Source organism: Mirounga angustirostris, unplaced genomic scaffold (assembly GCF_029215605.1).
Source record: "Mirounga angustirostris isolate CCGP_5_RB_7025 unplaced genomic scaffold, mMirAng1.0.hap1 SCAF_5, whole genome shotgun sequence".
NCBI classification, from domain to species: Eukaryota; Metazoa; Chordata; class Mammalia; order Carnivora; family Phocidae; genus Mirounga; species Mirounga angustirostris.
The window spans coordinates 153,680,705-153,694,161 of record NW_026991713.1 but is presented as its reverse complement, the minus strand read 5'-3'; the positions used below and the strand labels follow the sequence as shown (position 1 = coordinate 153,694,161).

Here is a 13,457-nt window from a genome sequence, read left to right as displayed (position 1 = left end):
TCTGAGCAAGCAGGTTCCAGGTTGCGTGCAGCATAAATCACAAACTTGTGAGGCAATTTACAGCTGGCCCCCTGTCTGCCATTCCTTCACCGTTTTCCAATTTTAGCCTCGCTATTCTGAGATTTCTATTTGTCTTTATATGATTCCATTCCCTCCTAGTCCTTGGAGCCATCTACTGCCCCACACACCCTTCCTATTTTGGGATCAGGTAGTCCTAGATTCAAACCCCATTAAGCAATTTACCTAGTAGCTTAGACAAGAAACCCCTTTTTTGCTTTGACCTTTCTTTTTAAGATTATTCATTTGAGTGAGCCAAAGTGAGAGTGGGAGGGAGGGGCAGGAAGAGAGGCAGAGAGAATCTCCAGCAGACTCCCTGCTGAGCACAGAGCCCAACGTGGGGCTTGACCTCAAGACTTTGAGACCATGATCCAAGCTGAAATCAACAGTTGGATGCCCAGGGCGCCTGGGTGGCTCAGTTGGTTAAGCGACTGCCTTCGGCTCAGGTCATGATCCTGGAGTCCCGGAATCGAGTCCCGCATCGGGCTCCCTGCTCAGCGGGGAGTCTGCTTCTCCCTCTGCCTTCTTCCCTCTCGTGCTCTCCTGTCTCTCATTCTCTCTCTCTCAAATAAATAAAATAAAATAAAATAAAATAAAATCTAAAAAAAAAAAAAAGTTGGATGCCCAAACAACTGAGCCCCTGCCTTTTTTTTTTTTTTTTAGGATTTTATTTACACATTTGACAGAACACAAGCAGGCCAAGCAACAGGCAGAGGGAGAGAGAGAAGCGGGCTCCCCACCGAGCAGAGAGCCCGATGCGGGGATTGATCCCAGGAACCCGGGATCATGACCTGAGCCGAAGGCAGACATTTAATCAACTGAGCCACCCAAGTGCCCCTGACTTTTTAAATTGAGAGTAAATTAAGTCAGTTTCAAATTGAATTTAGTTACCTCATTTGTGAAATGAGGGTAAAAGTACAGATCTCAGAGGGGCATTATACATTTGTTTTGAGGATTCTATGAGCTCATAGAAAGGAAGCACATAGCAGCAGTTTGGTAGCCTTACCACCATTCAGGAAACAGATCAAATGGCACTTCTGTGAAATCTTTAGCAACTTTCCAGGCCAACTCTGCATCCCCACAGCACTTCATATCGGCATCCCATATAGCAAACTGCCTGGTATTGTATTCTTACTTAAAGGTCTGTTTTCCCTGTTGGGATCTGAACCTCTTAAGGTCAGAAACATTGGGGTGCCTGGGTGGCTCAGTTGTTAAAGCTTCTGCCTTCGGCTCAGGTCATGGTTCCAGGGTCATGGGATCGAGCCCTGCATCGGGCTCCCCTGCTCGGCGGGAAGCCTGCTTCTCCCTCTCCCACTCCCCCTGCTTGTGTTCCCTCTCTCGCTGTGTCTCTCTCCTGTCAAATAAATAAAATCTTTAAAAAAAAAAAAAGGTCAGAAACATTATCTTTGTCCCCGCAGGGTCTGGTAAAACACGGGGCACATGGAAGACAGATGTTGAATGAATGAATGAAGTGTATAAAGAGACAGTGGATGGTGCTATTTTTCTATTTATGTACAGGAAGGCTATTGAAGGAAAGTGGGTTTCTTAACTCCCCACTGTTGCTAATGCCCTCAGTTAAGGTGAACTCTACATTTTTAGTAAACAAAACATTAAGTGTACAGATAATCAGTTAATCAAAATAATTTTCATTAAAAAAGCAAATGGGAGGGGCGCCTGGGTGGCTCAGTCAGTGAAGGGTCTGCCTTCAGCTCAGGTCATGATCCCAGGGGCCTGGGATCGAGTCCCACGTCGAGCTCCTTGCTCAGCTGCGAGCCTGCCTCTCCCTCTCCCTCTGCTGCTCCCCCTACTTGTGCTCTCTCTCTCGCTATCTCTCTCTGTCAGATAAATAAATAAAAATCTTAAAAAAAAAGAAAATAGGAAAAAAGAAACAGGGCACCTGGGTGGCTCAGTGCGTTAAAGCATCCAACTCCTGATTTTGGCTCAGGTCATGATCTCATGGTTGCAAGATCCAGCCCCAAGTCAGGCTCCAGACTGGGCATGGAGCCTGCTTAAGATTCTCTCTCTCCTTGGGGTAGGTAACTGACTGATGGACATTAAGGAGGGCATGTGATGTAATGAGCACTGGGTGTTACATGCAACTGATGAATCACTGTACTCTACCTCTGAAACTAATAATGTACTCTATGTTAATTGAATTTAAATAAAAAATTGATAAAAAAGATTCTCTCCCTCTATCCCCTTTCTAAAAAATAAATGAAGGGGTGCCTGGGTGGCTCAGTAGTTGGGTGTCTGCCTTTGGCTCAGGTCATGATCCCAGGGTCCTGGGATCGAGCCCCACATCGGGCTCCCTGCTCAGCGGGAAGCCTGCTTCTCCCCCTGCCACTCCCCCTTCTTGTGTTCCCTCTCTCACTGTCTCTCTCTCTGTCAAATAATAAAATAAAAAATCTTAAAAAATAAAGATGAAAAAGCAAATGGTCCTTTTGTAATGTAAATTATAAGCAGAGAATTCTATATCCTGGAGATGTACAAACTGAGAGTTTTGCTTTCCTCAAGGTTCATTTAGGTGATCTCTACACTGAGCGTGGGGCTTGAACTCACAACCCCCCAGATCAAGTTACATGCTCTACCAGCTGAGCCAGGCAGGCACCCATCAAGGTTCACTTAGGATTTGAGAAGTGGTAGGGGTGTGGTGGGGTGAGAGACTATACCAATAACTAATGTTGATTGAGCCCTCACTCTGCCAGATTTTGTGTTAATTTATTTTTTTCTTCTTGAAGTATAGTTGAACAATGTTATATTAGAGGTGTACAACAGTGAATTGACAATTCTGTATATTACAGTGTTCACCACTAAGTGTAGTTACCATCTGTCACCATATGACATTATTATAATGTGTTAATCTCTTTTATATGGATTATTTCATCTATCCTAACAGCAACTTCAAGTGATTGTGAGCATCATTCCCATTTTACAGATGGGGAAACTGATTTCCCCATTCATTTATTCATCAAATATGTATGAAGGGCCTACTGTATACCAGATTAATTTTTCTAGAAGCTGTGAATACAACCATGAACAATACTGACCAAATATGTCCTTGCTTGGAACTTAATGGAGACAGGTAAGTACACTTCCAGTATTTCAGGTGGAAAGTGCTATGGAGAAAACTTAAGCAGGGCAATGGACTTACGGGGAATGGGGAGAAGGCTCTTTGAGTGAGTGTGTGTAACTGAATAAAGAGCTGAGGAAAGCTGGGAAGCAAGCTTCCTGGCAAATTGAAGAAATGTTCAAGTTAGAGGGAAAAGCAAATGCAAAGGCCCTGAGGTGGAGTATACTTGGAGTGTTCAAAGAAAAGCAAGGTAGGGGTGGGGAATGGTCTTGGTGTGCTGGTGCTAGGAGGCAGGTGTGCACATCACGGAGGACCTTGTAAGCTTTCTTTTTTTTTTTTTTTAAAGATTTTATTTATTTTTGACAGAGAGAGAGAGAGAGAACAAGTAGGCAGAGAGGCAGGCAGAGGGAGAGGGAGAAGCAGGCTCCCCGCCGAGCAGGGAGCCCGATGCGGGGATCGATCCCAGGACTCTGGGATCATGACCTGAGCTGAAGGCAGCCACTTAACCAACTGAGCCACCCAGGCGCCCCCCTTGTAAGCTTTCGTAAGGAAATTTGGATTTTGCTGAGGGTGATGGGAGCCCTTGGAGAGTGTGTGCTCTGACTTAGGCTTTAAAAAGGTTATTCTGGCTACCATGTGGTAAAAACAGTGGTGGTAGAGGGAGGTCAAGGGTGAAACAGCAAGGTAAGGAGGCTATTGCAAATATTTTGGATGTTAGGTAACTAGCCTCAGGTCACTCAGCTCCAGAGAGGGCTGAGCCAGAATTTGCTCCCAGGGTATCAGACCCTGGATTCAAGCAACAGCTAAAACTCCCTGTTGTTTCCATTGTCAAAATACATGAGTATTTACAACATGTCAGACATTTGGCAAACCCTTTGCCCCATTATCTCATCTGATCCTCACAATCATTTTTTTTTAAGTAGGCTCCACGCCCAGCGAGGAGCCTAACACCGGCCTTGAACTCCCCACCCTGAGATCATGACCTGAGCTGAGATCAAAAGTCCCCCCTCAGTCCGACTGAGCCACCCTGATGCCCCCCAAAAACTTTTAAGAGGTAAGTATTATTATTATTAACCCCCAGAGAAGATAAGAGACTTAACAAAGTTCTTGATCAACCCTGAGATTTATTTATTTATTTAATATTTTATTTATTTGACAGAGAGAGACACAACGAGAGAGGGAACACAAGCAAGGGGAGTGGGAGAAGGAGAAGCAGGCTTCCCGCCGAGAGGGAGCCCGATGCGGGGCTCGATCCCAGGACCCTGAGATCATGACCCCAGCCGAAGGCATACGCTTAACGACTGAGCCACCCAGGCACCCCTGAGTGTTTATTTTGAAACGTTTGCGGCTTCTTCCAAACTGTGTATCCCAGAAGGAGAAAGAATCATTTTGGAGCCCCAGTAAATAATTTATAAGAGTTAGGGTGAGTCCGGGCACCTGGGTGGCTCAGTCGGTTGGGCGTCTGCCTTCCGCTCAGGTCATGATCCTAGAGTCCTGGGATCGAGGCCCCTGAGCCAACTCCTTGGTTGGTGGGGAGCCTGCTTCTCCCTCTGCCTCTCACCCCCGCTCCTGTGCACGCTCTCTCTCTCTCAAATAAATAATCTTAAAAAAAAAAAAAAAAGTTAGGGAGAGGCATAAAGGTAGCACCGACTTAAAAAATATTTTTGACTTTTTTGAAAAAATAATCTATACACAGATTTGAAAAAACAAATCAAAGTTATGTAAGGAGAAAAGCAAGTCTTCCAGTTCCTAAGGCCCCCTTCAGAGGCAGTTATCGATTTGTGCGGGTCCTTTCAGACCCGCAATTATAAATACCCAAATATAAAAATTTGTTCTAAATGGTGAACGCTTATTATAACAGAAATTAGCAAATATTGGGCGCCTGGGTGGCTCAGTTGGTTAAGCGACTGCCTTCGGCTCAGGTCATGATCCTGGAGTCCCGCGATCGAGTCCCGCATCGGGCTCCCTGCTCGGCGGGGAGTCTGCTTCTCCCTCTGACCCTCCCCCTTCTCATGTGCTTGCTCTCATTCTCTCTCTCTCAAATAAATAAATAAAATCTTAAAAAAAAAAAAAAAAGAAATTAGCAAATATCTAGGCCCTTTTCAGTTTTTCATTTTTACAGACTAAATGCCAGAAGGAAGCTACCACTATCTTCCCTTGGTCTCCCCCGGCAGCGGTCGATTCTATCGACTCTCTACGTCTCACTCCTTAAGAGGCTCCGCCCCTTCATCCGCCTTCTTCTACCAGGCAATGTATTTTTTTGGCTCACCTTTGAAAGTCTCGCGATAGGCCACTCGCTTCCCATAACTCCGTGCGCTCGCCCCTCCCGCCCTCTTTCCGCCATCTTTCCGTGCCGGTGAGTGTCCCTGTCTGAGCCGGTCAACATTATCCGTTGGCTATCCGGGCCATCCTGCAGTCTGAGCCTCGACTTCGGTGCTGTCTGATGATGCCAGGGCCCTCCTGGGCCGAGGATGCTGCCCTTGCGGGGCCTTGGGCAGGCGTAGGGGAGAGTCATGCCCGTCCGCCTCACGCTCTGCACTTCGGGGAGGCCGGCCTATGAAGCTCAGGCCGCAGCACTGGCGGGAACCGGAGCTGTCGGCCGTTCGGAGAGGCGGTAGCCCCAGCTTGGTCGGCGGCTCCAGGACCTCCCCTCAGTAGTTGAGGCAGCGCCTTGGCTCCGGGCGGCGGGAAGCATCGGGGACAGTGGCCGACGTGGGCTGTGCAGCTTCCCATTACTGCCGCCGCGCTATGAGCTTAGGCTGAGGCCACTCAGGGGGGAAGACTGCGTTCTGCCTGGGATGGCAGTTTGCAGGGTACTAACCTGGATCTTCCGGGCTCCAGGATTTCCCTTGAGACTTGATTGGGCTTGAGGAGGCAAGTTGGATCCTTAGAGTCGGGGCTTGAAGTGTGCCTTGGCCTCCATCCTTAGCTTCCCCAGCGTTACTAGAGCGTCTTGCAGTTCGTGCCCATTAGGATGGAGTCGAGTCTGGTGCACGTAAAAAGTTCCTACTTGGCCACTGTGGTACGGTTGCTGTCAGGACACAATGGGGCTGGCGCAAGAACGGACGTTTTATTAGTTACGAGTGTTAGTGAAAGTGGTATCTTCTGCATGTTAGGACAAGACTGACATTGAGTTGGTTGATTTAAAGCACAGTGTTAATAGTACAGGTGCTGCCGGATTTGAAAAGTTCGGAAGACCTGCCCGGTGACGCTCAGGGCCCCGTTCTGAATAACGGACCGACTGTAGGCGATATTGTCGTTTTGGTAGCTCACATTGCGCTGGGGAACCTGTCCGCTTAGAGATAGGACAACTTAATGGTAGAGGCAGAAAGAAAAGGAGGTCTTCCTGCTGGAATGATTGGGTGCCTTTTGATGTTGAGAATGCCGGTAAAACCTCTCTTTCCTTCCCTGAACAGCCATAATGGTGCGCATGAATGTCCTGGCAGATGCTCTCAAGAGCATTAACAATGCTGAGAAGAGAGGCAAACGCCAGGTTCTTATTAGGCCGTGCTCCAAAGTCATCGTCCGGTTTCTCACTGTGATGATGAAGCATGGTAAGTGTGTTGCTGTGTCTTACGTTTTCATGTGAGAATGTTAAAGGAATCAGTTGTATAGAAATGAAGGGTGCAGGAGAGGGCTGGGAAGATGGGGGAGCAAGGTGGCAGTCATACCGGGGAGCTAAGATAGTGGAGTTGGGCTGTGGACAGGATAGCTTGGACAGAAGCTGTTTTGAGAAAGGACTGTGGAAAGGAGGAAGTTTGTGACTCTTTCTCTGCTAGTAGTTGGGGAGCTAACCTGGCCTTTCTTTGTGTAATACCGCAGCTGCAACGTGCCATCCAGCATGCCATGGAACAGGTCCTGAGCTCTTCCAAGGGCTTTGGATGGAAAGGAGAATGTTACATGTCTTGGGCACAAAGTAGCCTTTGGGATGGGCAAGGGGAAAATAATTCCTCTGCTAGAATTGCAGAGTGGGTTGTTTTTGGGTGTTGGCCCCTAAGTTTAAAATATTAGGCTCTAAAAGTTTTGATTCAGAGCAACTGTCTTTGCCTAAACTGATCAGAGAAACAGTCACTGAGATGATGTGAAAGAACCCAGTAAGCCAGCAGTGGGAATACTAGAGCATAAATATTTAGGTCTCTCAAATTCATATCTGCCCTTTAATACAGCCAGTTATTTTCTGTAGGTTACATTGGCGAATTTGAAATCATTGATGATCACAGAGCGGGGAAGATTGTCGTGAACCTCACGGGCAGGTTAAACAAGGTAAGAATTGACTATTTTCCACAAAGAAGATTCTTAAGAATTATCAAACATGGTGTTAAACATGTTGTAATTTCCCTTGTAAAACCAAAGTCGTGGTGTGCTTGCTCTATCTAGGTGAAAAAGGGGAGTTGATTAAAATCATTAATTTTTATATCACATTTTGATTGATTTTTCTCCAGGATTGTATTTGATCTAGAATTGTTAGTTGCCCTAATGATTGTGGGGTATGGGCCATCTGAAGGGAGATGCTGGAGGGTGGGGATGAAAGGAGCACCTGATGGTACTGGTGTTTGAATATTGGATGGTCTGCTGCCTGCCCACTGGCTTGAACTTAACGCCGTCCAAGGGGGGCCTTTAATCCTAGCTGTAAATAACTTTGTTCCTTCTCTCTCTTGGTGATTATGTTGTGTTTTTTGAACTGAATGTGGTTCTCTAACAATATTAATACTTACATTTTTGCTGGTGTGGGCTGTATGGGTGTCTTGAGTTTTGTACTCCCTTTCAGTTTGACTTGTCAGCATAACCTAGTGGATCTATTTGATCTTTTGACTTTGTGGCTTAATTTACTGCATGTATTTTGGGGATAGGTGTCTATAACAAGTTAGGGTCCCTGAATTGCTACCCTGCTTTTTGTGTTCAGGTTTCTAGCTTTCAGATTTACAAGGAGCCTGACATCCTGTGGTCCAACACAGATGAGGGGAAAACAGGCCCAGAAATGAGTCGTGGTTAGTGGCAGGGGCCAGATTGATTGGTAAGGTTATTCCCTGGTCCAACAATTTGTTCTACAAAGTTGCTTCCCTATATAGTGAATTTGCTTCATGTGTGGGTGGATACCTAATGTTAGATAAAACTACTGGGTGTGAAGTTTTTACGAGGGGTTAGAAGAGTTTTCAAGTTAATTTTGAGACTGTATTTTGTTATTGTTAGCCCTTAGACTCCAACGCCAAAGTAGAATTTGGATTCACTATTGTTTCTCACTTTGACCCTTACAGCGTGTTCTTGAAGTAGAAAAGGGTGTGTTTTTTCCTAATTTTAGGAGTTGGGATCCTGAGATAGGAGTTATGCTCAAAGTCTCCCAACAAGTTGGTAGCCATTGGAGGAGCTGGTTCCAGTACAAAGTTTATAGAACATCTTAAAACTGTCCTGCATAAGATTGACTTGATGTTTAAAAAAAAAAAACAAAAACCCCCAAAAATCTTCAGTTGGATAAGTGCTGTGCACCAAATTCCTTTTGAATATTCACTATATATAAAACTTGAGAAATAAACATGAGAAATAAGTTTGAGCCGAGAATTTCCCAAGTGGAACTCATTTATGGCATCCTTGTTCTGTGGTAACGTAATTTGAAACATTCTGGCTAAGAGGTAGTTGAAATCCAGACCCTGCTCCTTAGCTGTCTGACCTCTTTTTTTTCCCCCCAGATTTTATTTATTTGAGAGGAGAGAGAGAACGAGGAGGGCGGGTAGGGGCAGCGGCAGAGGGAGAAGCAGGCTCCCCGCTGAGCAGGGCCCTGAGATAGTGACCTGAGTCAAAGGCAAACGCTTAAACGACTGAGCCAACCAGGCACCCCTAGCTATTTGAGTTTGGTTGGGCAAAACAAACTTCAGTTTTCAGTTTCTCTGAAGTTGAGTTTTCCTCCTTTGTAGGACAGTGTTTCTGCAGTTACCTTCATGCAAGAGATGGATATACCCCATACTGTGGAAGTTTAATGGGGCTGAAAAGTAAGGTAGTGTTAGAAATTAGACAAGAATTCTGGTTTGGTCACATCCTAAGATCTGTCTGGTTTGGGAGAGGTTCAATTCTATTAGCTGAGTGAGGGATTTTGCTGCTGGAATAAATAAAAGCCCTGGTGTGGTGGAGTCGAGGCCTCAGAAGAATCTACTTGGAGAAAGGACTGTATTTCTCTATTCCTATGTCCATATTGTGGGATTGCCCTTGACAGTTGACACTGTAGCTGTTAAGATCATGTCATGAAAAGGAGAACCTGAGTGGGCCCCTGACTTAGGGGATTTGGGCCATTTTGGGTTCAGATCTGCCTGCGGAAGTGTAACTGTGTTAAAAGGTTGAGTAAGTTCTAACCTCATAGTCTCCTTTAGTTTCCTCTTAGGCATTTTGGAACTTGTGTGGATGTGGGCACACAAGTGTCTAACTGCTCTCTTAGTTCTCTGGAGTTTACACTTTAATGGTACTAATCCTAAGTGTTCTCACATGATCCATTTCTGGTGTATAAATAGCAGGAACCTTTCTGCGTTGATACTTTCAAGTGTATGAGTGATTTGTAGAGTAGGAATGTGAGCAGGGATGGGGTCATGTTTAGCTCTAATGAAGGAGTCTTTTGATTCCGTCAGCTTTTACTTTGTAAACCCAGCAAATAGCCTGCTAGGAGATATTTGAACATTTATTGTGTTTTAGGATTTTCATATAACTGAATGACTAGAGTTGAGTACTTTGGCTCTTGGAGAGTTCTCACATTGGAAGATAGTTGTTGCTTTGTCCCAGTAGCAAACAGGTGGGATAACTAAGAACTCTGCTCTTTCTGCCTTCCACCCATTCTGCCAGATTAGTTTGGAAAATCTTGGCTGGGGTTGTAAATGTATCCTGGTAGTTCGCTGATGTGGAATACCAGTTCTTAGATTTTAGTTTAGTGTCTGGAATTTGTTTTTTAAAAATTCTAGTATTTGCACTTTTAGTTTATAGGTGAGGGACTTGAGACCCTCCACATTCATTTCAGCCTCACTATGTAAAAAAATTTTGACTACAATTTTGTCTAAGGCTTGGTCTCTTTATCTCTTTAAAATCTGGCCATTTGTTCTGGGACAGCTCCCTAGCCCATAGAGATGTATGCTTTGAACCTGACTTTCCCCTGTATTGCCTTGTGTTCTCCTCTTCTGTTGACTTTATTTATTTATATTTTTAAATTTAAAGATTTTACTTGACAGAGAAAGAGCATAAGCAGGGGTTTCAACAGGCAGAGGGAGAAGCGGACTCCCTGTTGACATGGAGTTTGATCCCAGCACCCTGGGATCAGGACCTGAGGCAAAGGCAGATGCTTAGCCAGCTGACTGAGCCACCCAGGCGCCCCCTCTGTTGACTTTTTTTCTTTTTGCATATTTTTAAAAAAAATTTATTCAAATTCAGTTAGCCAAGGTATAGTGCATCATTGGTTTTTGATACAATGTTCAGTGATTCATCAGTTCAGTATAACATGCAATTCTTACCACATCATGTGTTGACTTTTTAAATACTTTTTCTCTCCCTAGGCAGGCATAGCCCTAACTCAGTATATTTTTCAAATGACATTTTTTTTTAAGGATTTTATTTATTTATTTGACAGAGAGAGACAGCAAGAGAGGGAACATAGGCAGGGGGAGTGGGAGAGGGAGAAGCAGGCTTCCCGCCAAACAGGAGCCTGATGTGGGGCTCGATCCCAGGACCCTGGGATCATGACCTGAGCTGAAGGCAGATGCTTAACAGCTGAGCCACCCAGGCACCCCTGAAATGACCTTTATATCAAGATGGCACAGAATAGTTAACCAATGAAATGTTGATTTGGCTGGTTTCTGTGACTATTCAGATGTAAATGCTGTTTGTGTACTAAGTTTCTCTGTTATTGGTAAGATGTGAACAGTGTTTTCTGTTATGCTTTTACAGTGTGGAGTGATCAGCCCCAGATTTGATGTACAACTGAAAGATCTAGAAAAATGGCAGAATAACCTGCTCCCGTCCCGCCAGTTTGGGTGAGTCAGTTTTCCTCATTAAAAAAAAATAGCAATGCTAAAGATTGCTGTGGTGCAGTTTGACTTGAGCTGAGTTTTTTGTTTGTTTGGCTTTTGTTGTTGTTATTATAGTAGTAATTGTCTCCATCCCCAACCATCTTGATTCAAGGATTAATTGTTAGGTGTTGCCACATTTCATGTGCTAGGCTTCAGGTTCTGAGAGACCTGTGAGAGTCCAGGCTAACTGAGAGACAGCAGATATGTGTCCCCTTAAATGTCTGCTCTTTTGGCTCAGTGCATATAGTTGATACTGTATGTTTATTGTGCTCCCGTTCTGTGGCTAGAATCACTTCTGAACCCTAGGCTTCTGGAGAAACTCAATTTCTGGAGAAACTCAATTTCTTCATTCTTGGTAAGAGATGGAGTACAAATCCTTGCTTTCCTACTTTAAAGCTCTGAGGCCTTGGGTAGCTCATGGCCTTGGTTTCTTCATCTGTAAAAATGGTAATTATTCTCTTAAATTATTTTATCATCTGATTTAATTCTGGTAAAGAACTTCAGTATCTGACACAACACAGTAAGTGCTTATCTGTTTGTGGTTAAGAACTTAAGCCCCCACCCCCCCCAATCATATATTTGGTGATGTGGTTGAATTTACTCCCACTTCATGGTTACTGTGTTACAGGTACGGTGCTACGAGTGAGTCATTTCTGATTGTAATTATGATACTAATGTTAATGCCTCAGAGTTGGCATACCACCTTATGTGTCTTACCTCGATCCCCATAGTAACCCATGAGGTAGCCAGGCCAAGTGGGATTTCCATTGTCCACCCGCCTGTCTCTTTACAGTAGCTTGTCTGTGATCATGTAAGTGGCAGAAACAATTCAGTCAAGTTTATAGCAACACTTCATTGCTTTAAACTCTGTCTCCTTACCTGAGAACAGAATGTGGCATTTTGAAATTAAAGTTCAGTCTTCATTTTCAATTAAGCTTAACAGCATTGTTTCTCAGTGTTAGCCGAGGGCAAGGCTGTGTGAGTGTGTTGTGTAGCTGAGGTCTTTGGATTTGGGTCTTTGGGTTCCAGGAGCTATGTCTGCACTGCTGGCCAAGTAGGCAGTATTAGTTTCTGCGTTTTATTATGGGAAAGCGTCTTAAGCACTTTTGAATGTTGGTCTTTTTCTGTACCAGAAAGCCACTCTGTGTTGAACTATTTTTAGGAAAAACTCACCAGCGTTTTCTTTTTTAACTCTCCATAGTTTCATTGTACTGACAACCTCAGCTGGCATCATGGACCATGAAGAAGCAAGACGAAAACACACAGGAGGGAAAATCCTGGGATTCTTTTTCTAGGGATGTAATACATACTTGCAAATAAAATGCCTCAATGGACTCTGGTGCTTCACTCGGTCGTTTTGAACTTTACAGCAGAGTTAGCAAGAGCGTCTGCAGCAGTGTACAGCCTTTGTGTTAATCGGGGAGTGCTGTCTCCCTGAAGTGAACAAGGAGGTCTTGACTTGTGCTAACCCCACCGTCATGCTCATGGCCCACCAGAGGAGGTTGTATCTAGCCCTGGATGGCTGAATCTGGGTTGGGGTCCAGGTGGTGATGCTTTCTCTTCTGGAGTCTTACATTAACCCTGGAAGGAGTGGTGCCCTGTTTTTAGCTTGACTATACACATTTCATGCACAGTTGTTTACTGCCCTAAAGATACGACCAGGCTACAGTGAACTGTGTAAGTGCTCATAAGGAAGCAGGCAGGAAGCAGACAGCTAGAGCCCACAGATCACTAAGGTGCATCTCAAAGTAAATTTGGATGGCATGTTAATAACATTTTAGCAGTGTGTGTTTGTAAGACGTCATTTAGAAAAATGAAACCTTGTTTAAAAACTGGTCTTACTGTAAACCTGTCACAAATGTATTCCTGGACTAGAGAAGAATTAGTTTGCCGGGCCACTTCACCTGGGGGAGTGCTTGTGAAGAGCTCCACCACCAGCGGGTAGGGCGGCTTCTGTGCAGTACACCAGGGCTATGCTGCCCCTTTGTAAGCAGTGCTGTCCAGTAATGGAACAAGAACCACTTTTAGTGGCTATGTAAAACTGTTAAACAGTTTGGATTGGTTTTTTAATAACATTTGTGTTCAAAATGATACACTTTCAACATACTGATAATGGAATTTTACTCCTTGTAATAAGTCTCTGAAATTATGTATACTGTACATTTATTTACACTTAAGGCACGTTTCAATTGAGGCTAGCCACTTTACATAGCCACATGTGGCTGGTGTTCATGTTGGACAGCACAGGCTAGACTTGATTCTTGGAAAGTCTAGGTCTGGCCAAGGAGAAAGGA

General features: G+C 44.6%; 1 protein-coding gene across 1 annotated transcript; it reads left to right on the top strand.

Moving 5' to 3' along the window:
• Window positions 1-5,342: 5,342 nt before the first annotated feature.
• RPS15A (ribosomal protein S15a) lies at window positions 5,343-12,498 on the top strand. Its single transcript, XM_045875056.2, has 5 exons — window positions 5,343-5,483; window positions 6,544-6,681; window positions 7,311-7,390; window positions 11,042-11,127; window positions 12,365-12,498. The coding sequence occupies exons 2-5, from the start codon at window positions 6,549-6,551 to the stop codon at window positions 12,456-12,458; spliced, it is 393 nt and encodes a 130-aa protein (XP_045731012.1). The 5' UTR covers window positions 5,343-5,483; window positions 6,544-6,548; the 3' UTR covers window positions 12,459-12,498.
• Window positions 12,499-13,457: the final 959 nt, after the last annotated feature.

Excerpts from the sequence above, each read along its gene's own strand:
- RPS15A (XM_045875056.2), top strand. The coding sequence starts at position 6,549 with ATGGTGCGCATGAATGTCCTGGCAGATGCTCTCAAGAGCATTAACAAT. Across the intron at positions 6,682-7,310 it reads CACTGTGATGATGAAGCATG|GTTACATTGGCGAATTTGAA; the intron begins GTAAGTGTGTTG and ends TATTTTCTGTAG. Across the intron at positions 11,128-12,364 it reads CTCCCGTCCCGCCAGTTTGG|TTTCATTGTACTGACAACCT; the intron begins GTGAGTCAGTTT and ends AACTCTCCATAG.